Here is a 14024-nt window from a genome sequence, read left to right as displayed (position 1 = left end):
ACACAGGACTCTCTCAGTCCTTAGCTCACCACATGTCTGTGAGATAGTGGGGTTCTGCCTGTAAGCCTCCAACCCTTTTGATCTACAACCCCACTTCCGAGGCCCCACCCACGGCTGCTTGAGGGAAGGTACAGGATACCGGGGAGGCTCCAAGGCTATAAATCTGATGAAAGGCAATTCATAAAGGTTTAAAGTAGAGTGATTACAAAGAGGAAAGCCCATCCCCCTCCTGTCCTTGAGCTCCTGCTCTCCGAGTGTCAGTGGTCTTGGGCCTGCTCCCCCAAATCAGAAGAGTCTGGCCCTCAGGTCACCCAGCCTCTTTCTCAGGGGTGCAGAGAGAGTAAGTGCTGGATTGTAGGGTTCTCTTGCCATCTTTCCACCTTCATCTGAGCTCTCCTTTCCCCAGTGACTCACCCCCAGCCCACCCCCCAGGTGAAACAAGGAAACTCAAGGCTTTCCTCCACCTGTTCTGCATCCTCAGGATGGCTCCCTGACCACAGATCTATGCCTAGGCCCCAACTCATGTTAAGCAATGTTCATATTCACTCCAGGACAAGTGAGAACCCGGTTCTCTACCCCCTAGTCCTACCCAGCATCAGCACTGTAGCCCAGCATCCCCTTACTTACAGACAGACAGACAGACAGACAGACACACACACACACACACACAGAGTGAGAGTCTCAGGAGCAGCTGAATCACACCACAAACTTATTCTTGGCTAGGGAGTTGCTCTTGGTGGCAGTGTCTGCATGGGCCTGGTACCCAATGACGATCTTCGTGGAGAGGCCCAGGCGCTCTTTGTACACACGCCTGGGGGAGGAGTAGGAGAAGAAATTAAATAGTCAGCAGCAAGTCCTGGAGATCACCTGGGACCCTGGGTCCTTTGCCCATACGTCCTACCCTAGTTCCAGCCACCATCATTCTTGTGACGTCTTACCCATGTGGAAACCCAAAATATGACTCTTTACGCAAAAGAAAAGAGTCCTGCTGGAAACAGCTTGAAATCTGGATTCCAAACCCTCATATACATGGGTAAGGAAAAAAGAGGAGCTGACATGGAGAGTTCCAGAGGTCTCCCTCACAGGCCAAGCCACACCACCCTCAACTTCTCCCCTGGAAGAGACCCTGTGCCAGAGATATCACTCACCCAATGTGCAGCACGCCCGCCTGGTTCTCTGCCTCCCTGGTCCACACAGCAATCTTGTCTCCCTTGGTTCGGATGTTGATGACAGCCCCACACACCTCCCGGCTGTGCTCCTCAAAGCTCTCCCCGATCAGACACAGCAGCTGGGGCCAAAAGGAAGGATGGTGAGACCTCCACCTCAGTTACAGGGACTGCCCCACTGTCCTTGATGGTGCCACCACACCAGCCAGCCTCTTCTCTTGGGGACCTCCCCCGCCTTCCCTCCCCTCCCAACCTCCACTCACGGTCTCCAGCCACAGGCGGTCCAGCTCACTGTGACGCTGCTGCTTGGCAAGACTGACCAGCCAGCGGCCACCCCTCTTATTCCTGCTATCTTCCCACATGGGCTCAATGCCATCCTAAGAGGTGGAATGACAAATCAACTGCCTCCCTTTCTTCAAAGGGAAGTGGGGACCCAACCATCTTCCCAGGCGCTGCTCTGACCCCTAAATAAGCCACAGTAGGCCAAGTTCCCTGTTGCTTCCATTCCCTCTGTATGGGCAGCTTCCACCATCAGCCACTCGACCCCCCAGACCCTCCTATGAGCTCCCACAATCCCCTGATCCTCAACACTGGTTATCTTTTGTAGCCTTGTCATATATGTGTGTATGTTTGTCTCTTTTACTGAACTGAGCTCCTTGACGCAGGAGTTCAAAAGGGGGAGGGTTGATTAAGAAAGCCTCTGGGGCTACCCTAGTGTGTGGAAGACCAGACATCCCAGGCTGGGCACAGACCCCCTGGGGAAGTCTTTAAACACTGATGCCAGGGCCCCACAGTACATACCTGCTAGGTCAGCACCTCCAGGGATGGGCCTGGACACTGATGAGGAGTGTCCTCGGGAAATTCTGATGCATATGCCTAGTTCAGGAGCCAGGCCAGAAACCTGGGCCCCTTCCTGGTCCCCCTTCTCCCCTCTCCCCTTCCAGACTCATAAATGTCCTATAAGTACAGCTCTAGTCTGACACTCTACCCAAGCTTCTGTATATAGCATTTCCTCAGATTGGAAGTCCCACCTTGGCTCTGAGGAAGGCTGTCTGTGGCACCCCACCCCCAAACTCTCCATGAGGGAGGAATGCAGAAGCTGAGCTGAGGAGAATCAGCCCTCCTGTGGCCTGAGGGAGCGGGTGGGCAGAGCTTACCTTGAACAGGGCGTAGTCACAGCCAGAAGAGAGCTTACTGGCCAGCTGGATGTGACTGTACATCCTGGAGAGAGCCCCCCACCCCGCCCCAATCCAGGCTGAAAGTCCAGACTTTTTAAGGCCTGGTTCCAACCTGCCTCACCGCCCCAACTTCTTACCAGACCCCACTGTTTTCCACCCACCTTCAGGCCTCCAAGCCTTTGCTCACTCACCCTTCTCACCAACCCCTTGCCCTCTTCTATCTCTACTTACCCAAACCGTCAAATCCCACCTTCTCCCTGGAGCCTTCCCTGACCATCCAAACCCCTCAGGAGGCTTTTAGAGCCCCAGTGCCTGGGGAGGGGGTGTTTTGGGATTCACCCATGGACACTATCAAGCAGCCTAATCCTCACTTTGTGGCTGAGACCAGCTCAGAGAGGGGAAAGAACTTGTCCAGAGTCACAAAGCCAAGGAGTGGCAGAGTCAGGGTCAACTCCTGGCTCTCCCGCCTCTCAGACTCTCTTCCAGGTGTGCAGGATGGTTTGGTGTTGATCTGGCTGTATTTCATGGACGCAACACACACAAACAAAAAAGCTTCCATGCTGTTCTGGCGTCTCAGCTCCTCCCCTGAGACTCTCTTCCCTAAGCCCCAAGAAGTTTTCAGGGGGGCCTAGATCCTAGTCCCAGTGACCCCCACCCCCAAGCAGAACCCACCAAGCCTCAACCCTCAGCAAATGCTGAGAGGTCGCAGGGAGGGCTGGAAAGTGGTGTAGGAAACAGCTCCCTGGAGGGGTAGGGTCTAGGAAGGACCCCCCTGGCTCTGGCCTCCTCTACAAGCAACAGACACTCACGCCCAAAAGTCCTCCACGGTGTCAAACTTGGTGACCAGATGCAGGTTGTCCTGCCAGGCTCGGCTGCGGTCATTCTTGAAGAACCATAGAGCCCACCTGGGGATAGGAGAGGCCAGGAGGAAGCAGCAAGCCCCTCCCAGGCCCAGAACCTGCAGCAGGTGCTGGCAGGGAAGTCCCACCCCTTCAAGTATAAATAAGGAGATGGGATTTAAGTACGGCCTCCGCACGGTGACTGGAGTCAGTGATCCTGAAAGGCTAGGACAGGATGGGGGAATTGAAGCCAGAATCTCTACTGGGTTAAGGCCAGAAGAACCAACGGGGCCCAAGTCTTAGGCTAGCTCTGACCTTTCTTGGATGAGGGAGTGGGGGCAAGAGAGCAAGGCCGGGTGCAAGGCCACAAAGCCTGCCTTACCTGTTCAGCAGCGGGTGTAACTCCAACTTGATCCCCTGGGGGCCCCCTTCCTGGGCTTCCTTCCTCCTCTGGGACAGCTGATCCCCAGGGGGATTCAGAGCCCCCTCAGCCATCAGGACAGCCACTGCTGCCCCCTCTTTCTCTTCCTCTTTCTCCTCCTTCTCCTCCCAGTTTTGGATTCCACCCTCAGCCTCTCCAACCTGACCAAAGAAAGAAATCAGGGTGAGCAGCAAGCTCCAGCCCAGCCACCCCAGCCCCGTCCCTTGCTACACGAGGGGAAGGAAGGTGGACTCACAGGGCTAGCAGTAGCCATGCAGCTGCTTGGGCTTCATCCCAGTTGGCCCCCAGCTGCGGGCTTTTAACTCACTTGTGCCACCCCACCCCCCAGAGCATGGGATGGGGAGGAGTCAGCGTGGTGTTGGGGGAGCTCAGAGGGGAAAGGGCTTGTGCTATGCCTTCCATCAGCAAGCATTTAGTGAGCACCTTCCGCATGCAGAGTGGGAGGGGGACAGTGTGACCAGACAAACTCAGCCCTCACCCATAGGGTGCTGGCCATGCGAGGGCTGGGACACATGAAGCTAAAGGTCAATATTAGGGGTCTGCCCCTAGTGCAATCACGTCTCACAGAGGACGGGCCTAGAGTTTAAAGTGGACCATTCCAGAAATGGCAGAAACAGCAGCTCTGACAGTGTTCATAGCCAGGTCAGACCTTATACACACATTGGGGTATCTGTTTGTCTCTGTTGCCATTCATTTGGCTACCAATGTCATCTGACACCCACATTTATCTGGTCTCTGGGAACATCTGAGTTTTTTTAAATACATAATGATTTTGGGGCGCCTGGGTGGCTCAGTCAGGTTAAGCATCCGACTTCAGCTCAGGTTGTGATCTCCTGGTTCGTGAGTTTGAGCCCTGCATGGGGCTCTGCGCTGAGAGCCTGGAGCCTGCTTCAGATTCTATGTCTCCCTCTCTCTCTGCCCCTCCCCCACTCACGCTCTGTCTCTCTCTAAAAAATATTTTTAAAATGTTTTTAAATACATAATCATTTAGAAACAGGGAGACTGTATATTAAAAATCTACATTTTTGGTTACTCTTGAAAATTTGGGAAAGTCTCATGACACTGGAGCCTCCACCTCACGGATCCACAATCCGATATGCAACCCCCCCCCCGGCCCACTGCACTCCTGCTCTTCTGAGTGTTCTCAGCATTGATAGGGAAGGGGGAGGGGCAGTGCAACAGTCACATAGCCTAGGTTCAAATCCTCCCTGCCTGACTTCAGCCAAGTACCTAAACCTCAGAGTTTTCAGTTTCCCTGTCTGTAAAATAGGAATGTTAATGATATATAATTCAGAAGCTTACTGTATTAAATGATATAAAATACATAAAGCCCCTAAAACAGGGCCTGCTGCAGTGGTCAATACAAATCAGCTGAGGGCTACCTTAGGGTGCAGGAGGGAGGGGTGGGGAGGGGAAGAGGGAGGAAAAGCTCTGGCTACCCTTTCCCTGCCTTCTCAGTAGCACACTTTTCTGCAAGGGCTGAGACCTCCCCAAATTTCTTAAGGCTTCTCACCCTCCCCTTGGCCACTTTTAGGGTCTGAGATCTATAAAGTGACCAGTCTCTTCCCCTATCCCACACCCAGGGAAGTCCATGACCACCTGGAGTCAATATCCGCCCAACCCCCATCTCCTAAGCTCTCCTACCTGCCAGGCATGGGGGTAGGTGCTAGAAGGAGTGAGGAGCAAATAATGAGTGACCCCTGTGCTCTGCTCTATCAGGGGAGCCAGACATCAGGTCCTCTCACAAAGACCTGTGTAATCACTAACGCAGACCTCTGAAGGAAAGGAATTTGCAGATGGGGAAAGATAAAGTCCACAACCTGAACTGGGGGATTTAGAATGGCAGTTCTCAAAAAAAAAAAAAAAAAAAAAAGAGAGAGAGAGAGAGAGTGGTGGTTCTCAAGTGCACAGATCAGAATCACCTGCAGGGTTTGTCAAACAAGCTGCTGGGCCCTACCCCCAGAATTTGATTCCTTAGCCCTGGGCTTGGACCTGAGAATTGGCATTTCTCTCTCTTTTTTTTAGCGTTTACTTATTTTTGAGAGAGACACAGTGCAAGCGGGGGAAGGGCAGAGAGAGAGGGAGACACAGAATCTGAAGCAGGCTCCAGGCTCTGACTTGTCAGCACAGAGCCCAACACGGGCCTCCAGCTCACGAACCATGAGATCATGACCTGAGCCGAAGTCAGACACTTAACTGAATGACTCACCCAGGTGCCCCTAAGAATTGGCATTTCTTTATTTTAAAAAAATTTTTATTTTTTATTTAAAAAAAAATTTTTTTTAATGTTTATTTATTTTTGAGAGAGACAGAGACAGAATGTGAGTGGGTTAGGGGCAGAGAGAGAGGGAGACACAGAAGCAGAAGCAGGCTCCAGGCTCTGAGCTGTCAGCACAGAGCCCGACATGGGGCTCGAACTCACGAGCTGTGAGATCATGACCTGAGCCAAAGTCAGACGCTCAACCGACTGAGCCACCCAGGCGCCCCTAAAAAAATTTTTTTAACGTTTATTTATTTTTGAAGGAGAGAGACAGAGTGTGAGTCGGGGAGGGGCAGAGAGGGAGACACAGAATCAGAAGAGCAGGCTCCAGGCTAGGAGCTGTCAGCATAGAGCCCGACGCGGGGCTCAAACTCACGAACCGCAAGATCATGACCTGAGCTGAAGTCGGACGCTTAACCGACTGAGCCACCCAGGTGTCCCAAGAATTGGCATTTCTAAGAAGTTCCTTGAGGATGCTGGTCAGGAATCCCATTTTGAGAACCACTAGCTTAGAGGCAGTTCATGGATGAGGTGATGTTTGAGCTGATACCTAAGGTATGAGCAAGAGTTAACTAGGTGGGTGGAGAAGGGCATGTCAGGGAGCAGCATGTGCAAAGGCCCTGGGGCAAAGGGAACATGGGACACTGGAGGAAAAAAAGGAAGACCAGTGTGGCTGATGCCTAAAGGAGAAAGGGATAGTAGGTCTTGATCTTAGGAAAGTGAAGGGCCACTGAGTGCTTCGGGTGGCTATAGATGGACTTTCCAGCAAGTTCTTTGGGCTGCTGTGTAGGAAACAGACCCTGTGGTAGCAAGAGGGAGTGGAAGAAGATCTATTAGGTTGTTAATGTAATTGTCCAGGTGACAAATCTGGTGACAGGGAAGATAGAACATGATGGATTTCAGAGGTGTTTAGAGGAAGACTGGGGTGTTTGGTGATGGATAGGCTCTGGAGAGGTGAGGCACAGTGTCCCAACTACCTGCTGCTACGTAATAAACCACCCCCAAATTAATGGCTTAAAATAGCAATAATCATCTATTTTGCTCACAGATCTACAATTCAGGCCATGCTCAATAGGGACAGCTCACCTCTGCTCCAAAGTGCTGTCAGTTGGAGTGGCTTACAGGCTGGGGCTGGAGTCATCTGCTCACTCAGTGGGGCAGCTGAGGCTGGCTGTCAGCTGGAACCTCAGCTGGGAGTGTTGGCTGGGACAGCTCTATGTACCTCTCCATGTGGCCACTTGGCCTCCTCACAGCATGGTGGCTAGGTTCCCAGAAGCGGCATCCCAAGAGATGGGAAGCAGAGGCTGCCAGTTCCTTAAGGCCTGGGCCCAAAGCCTGGCACATCATGTCCGCTGTATTCTATTAGTGTCCCAGGGCCCACATTCAAAGACAGGGACATAATCCCACCTCCCAATTGGAAGAGTATCAAAGAATTTTGGACAGAGAATGCACTGGAGGAGGGCCAGGCTTGGGGAAAGATCATGAATCTAGATCTGATGGAGAAAAGGGGAGAAAGGACCCTCTTCAAGTGCCAGACATGGTCTTAGCTGCCTTAGAGTCCTGGCCTAGAGCCTGACATGGAACGGTCCTGCCAGCCACAGTACCCCTTCCCACCATCTTCCACATTTTCCAGCATGGGGCAGCCCATGGAGTCTGGAGTTAGGTGACTAAGGAAAGACCCCAGAAGCAACCCCCCTGGTCCCATGGGGTCCTATGGGTTGAACAAGCTGGGGCTCTTGAACCCCAATCCTACCATACCGTTCCTAAAATGTCTTGAATTTGCCCATTCCTCTTACTTCCCACTGTCCCAGCTCCAGGCAAGCCCTGCCATCTCTGGCCTCGGCCACTGCCCAAATCTCTCCTAACATTCTCCTTGCTCCTACTTTCCACCTCCCTATAGAACATTCTCCACTTGCCTCAGAGGGCTCATTTTAAATATTAATCTGATCACTTAAATCCTCTGTTTAAAACCCTCCAGGACACCCAGGGTGTGATCCAAAGTCCAGGTTCTGGGCCTGCTAGTTTCTGCATGATCCAGCCTCACAGTACCTCAAGCACACTGATCCTCCAACAGGCCAGATTTGCTCCTGCCTCAGGGCCTTTGCACTTGCCATGCCTCTTCCAATTTTTGTGTGACTGACTTCTCTTTGTCCTTCAGGGCTTCGCTCAAATGTCATCTTTTTTTTTTTAAGCTTATTTTTATTTATTTTGAGAGAGATATAGAGAGCAAGCAGGGGAGGGGAAGAGAGAGAGGGAGACAGAATACCAAGCAGGCTCCATGCCCTGTCAGCACAGAGCCCGATATGGGGTTTGAACTCACAAACTATGAGATCCTGACCTGAGCCAAAATCAAGAATCAGATGCTTGACTGAACCATCCAGGCTCCCCTCAAATGTCACCTTCTTAGAGAGGTCCTCCCTGACCACCTTATCTAAAGTAGACCACTCTCCATAGCATAATTTACGGAGTTGTTAAGTCACTATGTTGTACACCTGAAACTAATTAACATTTTGTGTCAACTAGACTTCAATAAAAAATAAAGTAGACCATTCTCCCCCATGCAGTCTTTAACTCATCACTGTTTTATTTCCTTTTTAGCCCTTAGCATCACTCATTCATTCTGTCAGCTATCCCGTCAACAAATACCGACTTAGCAGTTACTTTGTGTCAGGCACTGTTTTGGGCCCTGGGGAACACAGATGTGAATGAAATTGATGGGTCCTCCTGCTTCACAAGGCCCTGGGACTAAGCCCTTGGACTTCATCACTGCTCTGTCAGCACTTGCCATTTCGTGATCTCCTCCAGTCATGGGCATCAAACGTCACATATACAATATACCCCTGGTCCTACATGAAATCCAGAAGAACACATCCAACAGCCTGTTCACAGCTCCACCCAAGTATCTAATGTGCATCTGTCTCAGGCTTATTGTATCTAAAGTGCAATTCCTGGGGCGCCTGGGTGGCTCAGTCGGTTAAGCGTCTGACTTTGGCTCAGGTCACGATCTTGTGGTTTGTAGGCGTGAGCCGTGTGTCAGGCTCTGTGCTGACAGCTCAGAGCCTGGAGCCTGCTTCGGATTCTGTGTCTCCCTCTCTCTCTGCCCCTCCCCTGCTCATGCTCTGTCTCTCTCTCTCTCTCTCTCTCTCTCTCTCTCTCTCTCTCTCAAATAAATAAACATTAAAAAAAAAAATTAAACCAAAGTGCAATTCCTGACTTTCTTCTGTCTCCTGTCCCCAGACCTGCTCCTCCTATCATCTTCTCCATCCTCCCAATTGCTCATCCAAAAATTCTGGAATGATCCTGGACTCCTCTCTTTCTAGCTCATCAGCACATCATTATGTCCAGCTCTACTTTTTTAATGTTTTTATTTATTTTTGAGAAAGAGAGAGAGAACGAGCAGAGTAAGGGCAGAAAGGGAGGGGGACAGAAGATCCAAAGTAGGCTCCCCACAGAAAGCAGCAAGCCTCGGGGCGCCTGGGTGGCGCAGTCGGTTAAGCGTCCGACTTCAGCCAGGTCACGATCTCGCGGTCCGTGAGTTCGAGCCCCGCGTCGGGCTCTGGGCTGATGGCTCGGAGCCTGGAGCCTGTTTCCGATTCTGTGTCTCCCTCTCTCTCTGCCCCTCCCCGTTCATGCTCTGTCTCTCTCTGTCCCAAAAATAAATAAAAAACGTTGAAAAAAAAAATTAAAAAAAAAAAAAAAAAAAAGAAAGCAGCAAGCCTGATCCAGGGCTCAAACTCACGAACCGTCACCAACCGGGAGATCATGACCTGAGCAGAAGGTGGTCACTCACCCGACTGAGCCACCCTGGCGCCCCAGCTCTACTTTAAAACATATCCAGGATCCAGCCACTTCCATCCACCTCCCGTCACCCCAGCCCAAGTGGCTGTCATCTTCCCTGTATTATGGTGATGGCATCTGAACTGGCCCCCACCCACCTTTGCCTAGGAGCAATCTGCTCCCTACACAGCAGCCGTTAAAAATGAAAGGGGTGCCTAGGTGGCTCATGGCTCGGTCAGTTAAGCGACTGACTCTTGATTTTGGCTCAGGCCATGATCCCAGGGTTGTAGGATCGAGTTCTGCGTTGGGCTTGCCCTGAATGCAGAGCTTGCTTATGATTCTCTCTCTCTCTCCCTCCCTCTCTCTGCCCCTCTTCCCTGCTTGTGTGCTCTCTCTCTCTCAAAAAAAAAAAAAAAAAAAAAAAAAGGAAGACGATCACAGGGCTCCTCTGCTCCCAGGAGAGGGTTTGCACAGCCCCAGAATTGCCCTGCCTCCTCTCCTACTCCCTGTGCTCCAGCCGCGCCACCTCCCGGATGGTCTTTGTTCAGGGCCCACTCCTGCCTTGGGACCTTACACCGGTCCTGCCCTCAATTCCTAACTCAGGTAAGGCCTTCCCTGCCCGCTGTATGTAACCGTCCAAGCCCTTAGCTCCACGCCAGCACTTTCCATGCCCTTCCTTACTCTTCACTTCCTGTCCCAGCACAGCACCTCCTGACACACCCTATAGTTCACTTACTTATTTTACTTATCTGCCTCCTTCTACTAGAACATAAGAACCCAGGCCTCTTTCCTTCACAGCTGTGTTCTCTAGTACCTAAAGTAGGGCCTGGCTCTTAGCAAGGCCTCGGAGGTCAGAGTGAGGAGGCAGGATTGACCATTAGATGTAGCAAGGTGGACATCCCTGATTTGGACAAGAGCAACACAAACGAAAGCATCTTATTTGGCCACTAGTTCTTTTGGTGTCTGTCGCTTCCTACCAGAATGTTAAGTTTTAGAAAAGCAAGGACTTCATTGGTCTTGTTTTCTGCTGAATCTCTGGTACCCAGAACAGTACCTGGCACATGGCGGGCACTCAGGAAAAGCTGATTGAAAACAATAGATGCCAGTGGCCAGTCATAGGACTTCTCCTCTTTGGGTGTTGGTTCCAACATCTGGAAAATGGGATTGAAAATGCCTGTTCTAAAGGACTGATTTTAGGGATTGATGATATAATGGCTGTCGTGCCTGGGACACGGTAGGTGTTCAATAAATATCACATTCCTCTCTCTGTTTCCAGCCCCCACCGGCCTGCCTCTCCCCCCACTCCCCACCCTGAGGCCTCTGGACAGCCGGAATGTTGATGAATGTTTAATCGCACCGTCAGGCACCACACACAGTGTTGTAAAGGCCCATCTGGATTTTCGCAAAACCCAGGAAGGGCTGGGATCACCAGGAGCCTCATGATCCTCTTAAGAGGATGCTTTCTGCTCCAGCTGCTCCAGCTGTTCCAGTGAGGATTTTCTCCCAGCCCTGCCCTCCCCCAAGCTTCAAAAACCATTCTCCTTAGCATATTCTCAGGAAGAGGAGAGGGAAGGGAGGAATGGAGAGACCCATTTTCCTGGGGGAGAGAGAATGGAAACAAGGAGGGGGGATCCCTGAGAACTCACATGTTTAGGGCCTGGCCAGAAAGAGGCCCAGGGGCCTGCCCTAAAGGGGGGAGGGGGAGCATGTGGGCTGCAGTGTGATACAGGGTGAAGTATCCGTTGTGCTGGAAAGTGGCGGCCCAGTAAGTATGCTCCTTCTTCTGGAGATAGTACACGTAGAGAGAGACCAAAAAAAAAAAAAAAAAAAAGTAGCAGATGTTAACACCTGGTGAATCTAGATGAAGAATATTTGGGTATTGATTTTATTAACATTGCAATTTTTCTGAAGATTTTATTCACTGTACTATGCTTGCAACTTTTCTCTAGGTTTGAAGTTTTTCCAAATAAAAACAGTTGGGGGCAAAGAGAAATAGTGACAAAGATGCTAGTGGCCCACTCAGTGACCATTGTCCCCTTGTCATACTTTGGCTCTGGGAAGTCGTATGCCTGGCTAGATGACCACAATTTTCCAGCCTCCCTACAGCTAGGCATAGCCAAGAGACATGCAGAAGTTGTTAGCTTCCAAAAATTCCTTGTGAGAGAGACAACTGGCAGGTGTTCTTTTACCCTACTTCCCCTCCTCCTGCTTTCTGCATAGATATGATGGCTGGAGCTGCGGCAGCCATCTTGGACCATGAGATGACCTTGAAGGTAGAATCCATGTACTAAGAATGGTGGAGCAGGAAGAAAGGAGTCTAGTTCCTGATGAATCTGGACTTTTCCACCTGCTGGATCCTCTGCCAAGAATGCTCACCATCACTTACTTGTAGGGTCCTTCTCATCTTTCAAAACCCAGCCAGAATGTCACTTTCTCCTGGAGGCTTTCTGTAGGTGCCCCTTCCTTCCTGGGCTCCCGTAGCCCCTGTGCTGCTGTTAAAGTCCCTGATAGCCACTTGCTGTGAATCCGAGGACTCGTTGCTACTCATCGCTTTGGCCCCTCGGTAGCATTTAACCAGCTCTCCTCTAATCCTCTTGGTATCCCTACTACCACTCCTTCCAGTTTCTCCTCTTCCCCGTGCTGCTCCATCTCAGTCTGTTAGCCAGGTCCCCTGCCCCTGGCCACACAGGAAGTTTGCAGTGCCTCAGGATTCTGTTCTGGACTCTCTCCTTTTCACTCTCCAGGTTCTCCTGTGCAACTGCACCCTCCCCATGGCTCCAGCCACCACCTCTGTGCCAAATCCAGCGGTGTGCTAGGCTGGCTTAGACCAGCTTATGAGAGCAGTTATTAAATCTTCAGGAATTTCTGAGCCAGGTGTAAAGTCATCATTTGAAAATTAAATTCTATAAACTTATGGTTATATAAAAATTATGTTTAAAACATAATAAACACTCGGGATGCCTGGGTGGCTCAGTCGGTTGAGCATCCGACTTCAGCTCAGGTCACGATCCCACAGCTTGTGAGGCCAAGCCCCGCGTCAGACTCTGTGCTGACATCTCGGAGCCTGGGGCCTGCTTCAGATTCTGTGCCTCCCTCTCTCTCTGCCCCAACCCACTCGCATTCTGTCTCTGTCTCTCTCAAAAATAGATAAACATTAAAAATGATAATAAAACATAATGGACACTCAAAACAGAACTTTCTAATTATTTTACTATTTTCCATTTTCTCTTTTCCATTTACTATTTTCTATTTTCTTAAGATTATTTTTACCTATTTTGTCTGTATGGTGAAAATACCGTAAAAGGCCATACTATGGCCCATCTCTTCCCAATTCTCTGCTCTGTGACAGTGAAATCAATCATGGTGGGGGGGGGGGCGGGATTTACCCCATGGATGTGGGCAACCTCTACAAACCAAGGTACTTCTCTGCTTAGAAAGCCATGTGTTAAAGATTTCCTAGTACACCATGGCCCAGATCTATATGTGGAGCCAGCCCTGGGTGACTTCCTGAGCTCCAAGCTCAGACATCCTACTGTCTGCCACACACCTCCTCTAGTTCATCTGTCAAGCACCACACAGTCAGCCCCAATCATGCCCCAAACAAGCTCCCCATCACCCCCACCCCCGAGGCTGCCCCATCTCCTCAATGCCTGTTTCATTTTGCAATAGCATCTCTCACCTGCTGTCCTGGGAACCTTCCCCGACTCATCCCTCTCCCTCTTCCCCAACACCTAAGTTACCTCCTGAATAATACCCAACTGTCCCTCCAGCCCTCCTCCTGCCTCCCTTCGGCTTCCATGGTTCGGGCTCCATCATCCCTCCTGTGGATTCTGCCCCAGCTATCTTGTGATCTTGCTGTGTCCTCTATCCAACCCACCTTTATTTAGTCCCACAAAACGCAAATCGCATTTTGGTCTCTCTTGTGCTTAAAATCCTCAGTGACTTCCCAGTTCCTACAGTTGGAAGTACAGATACCCTTCACGTGGTCTTTCTCTCTTCCTCCTGTCCCTCCTGCTTGGTCCTTCTTCATCACCGATTCTGACATTCAGGGGCTCTTAGTCAAGAGTCGCAAAAATTGCTTCTGGCTAATTTACGTAGATAAGGATTTTATTATCCGACACTGGAGAGCTCAGAAACTCTCCAGGAAGGCCAGAGAGTCCCCCTTCAAGACCACACTGCCTGGAATAACGCCCCAAATTGCACCGCCAAGCAGACCCCCTGCCGCTACAGCCCCCGTGGATAAGGCAGCTTTTCCTGTTGGTGCTGGACACTCCCAGAAGCAGTGTCACCGCTGCCTGTGGTCCCTGGTAGGAGCTGCTACCACCAATATCACCTGCCCTCACCAGAGCACACTGCCCTCCT

General features: G+C 51.0%; 1 protein-coding gene across 1 annotated transcript; it reads right to left on the bottom strand.

Annotated features, from left to right (window-relative positions):
* Positions 1-647: 647 nt before the first annotated feature.
* EIF4E1B (eukaryotic translation initiation factor 4E family member 1B) lies at positions 648-4121 on the bottom strand. The gene is made up of 7 exons (XM_053907670.1): positions 4104-4121; positions 3566-3765; positions 3154-3249; positions 2324-2387; positions 1430-1543; positions 1149-1288; positions 648-811 (listed from the first exon to the last, which is right to left on the bottom strand). The coding sequence occupies exons 1-7, from the start codon at positions 4119-4121 to the stop codon at positions 697-699; spliced, it is 747 nt and encodes a 248-aa protein (XP_053763645.1). The 3' UTR covers positions 648-696.
* Positions 4122-14024: the final 9903 nt, after the last annotated feature.

The sequence above is a fragment of the Panthera pardus genome, unplaced genomic scaffold (assembly GCF_024362965.1).
Source record: "Panthera pardus isolate Hobbes unplaced genomic scaffold, ASM2436296v1 HiC_scaffold_2, whole genome shotgun sequence".
Taxonomy (NCBI): domain Eukaryota; kingdom Metazoa; phylum Chordata; class Mammalia; order Carnivora; family Felidae; genus Panthera; species Panthera pardus.
Note: the sequence above shows the minus strand (reverse complement) of the source record. Positions and strands in the feature narration are given on the sequence as shown.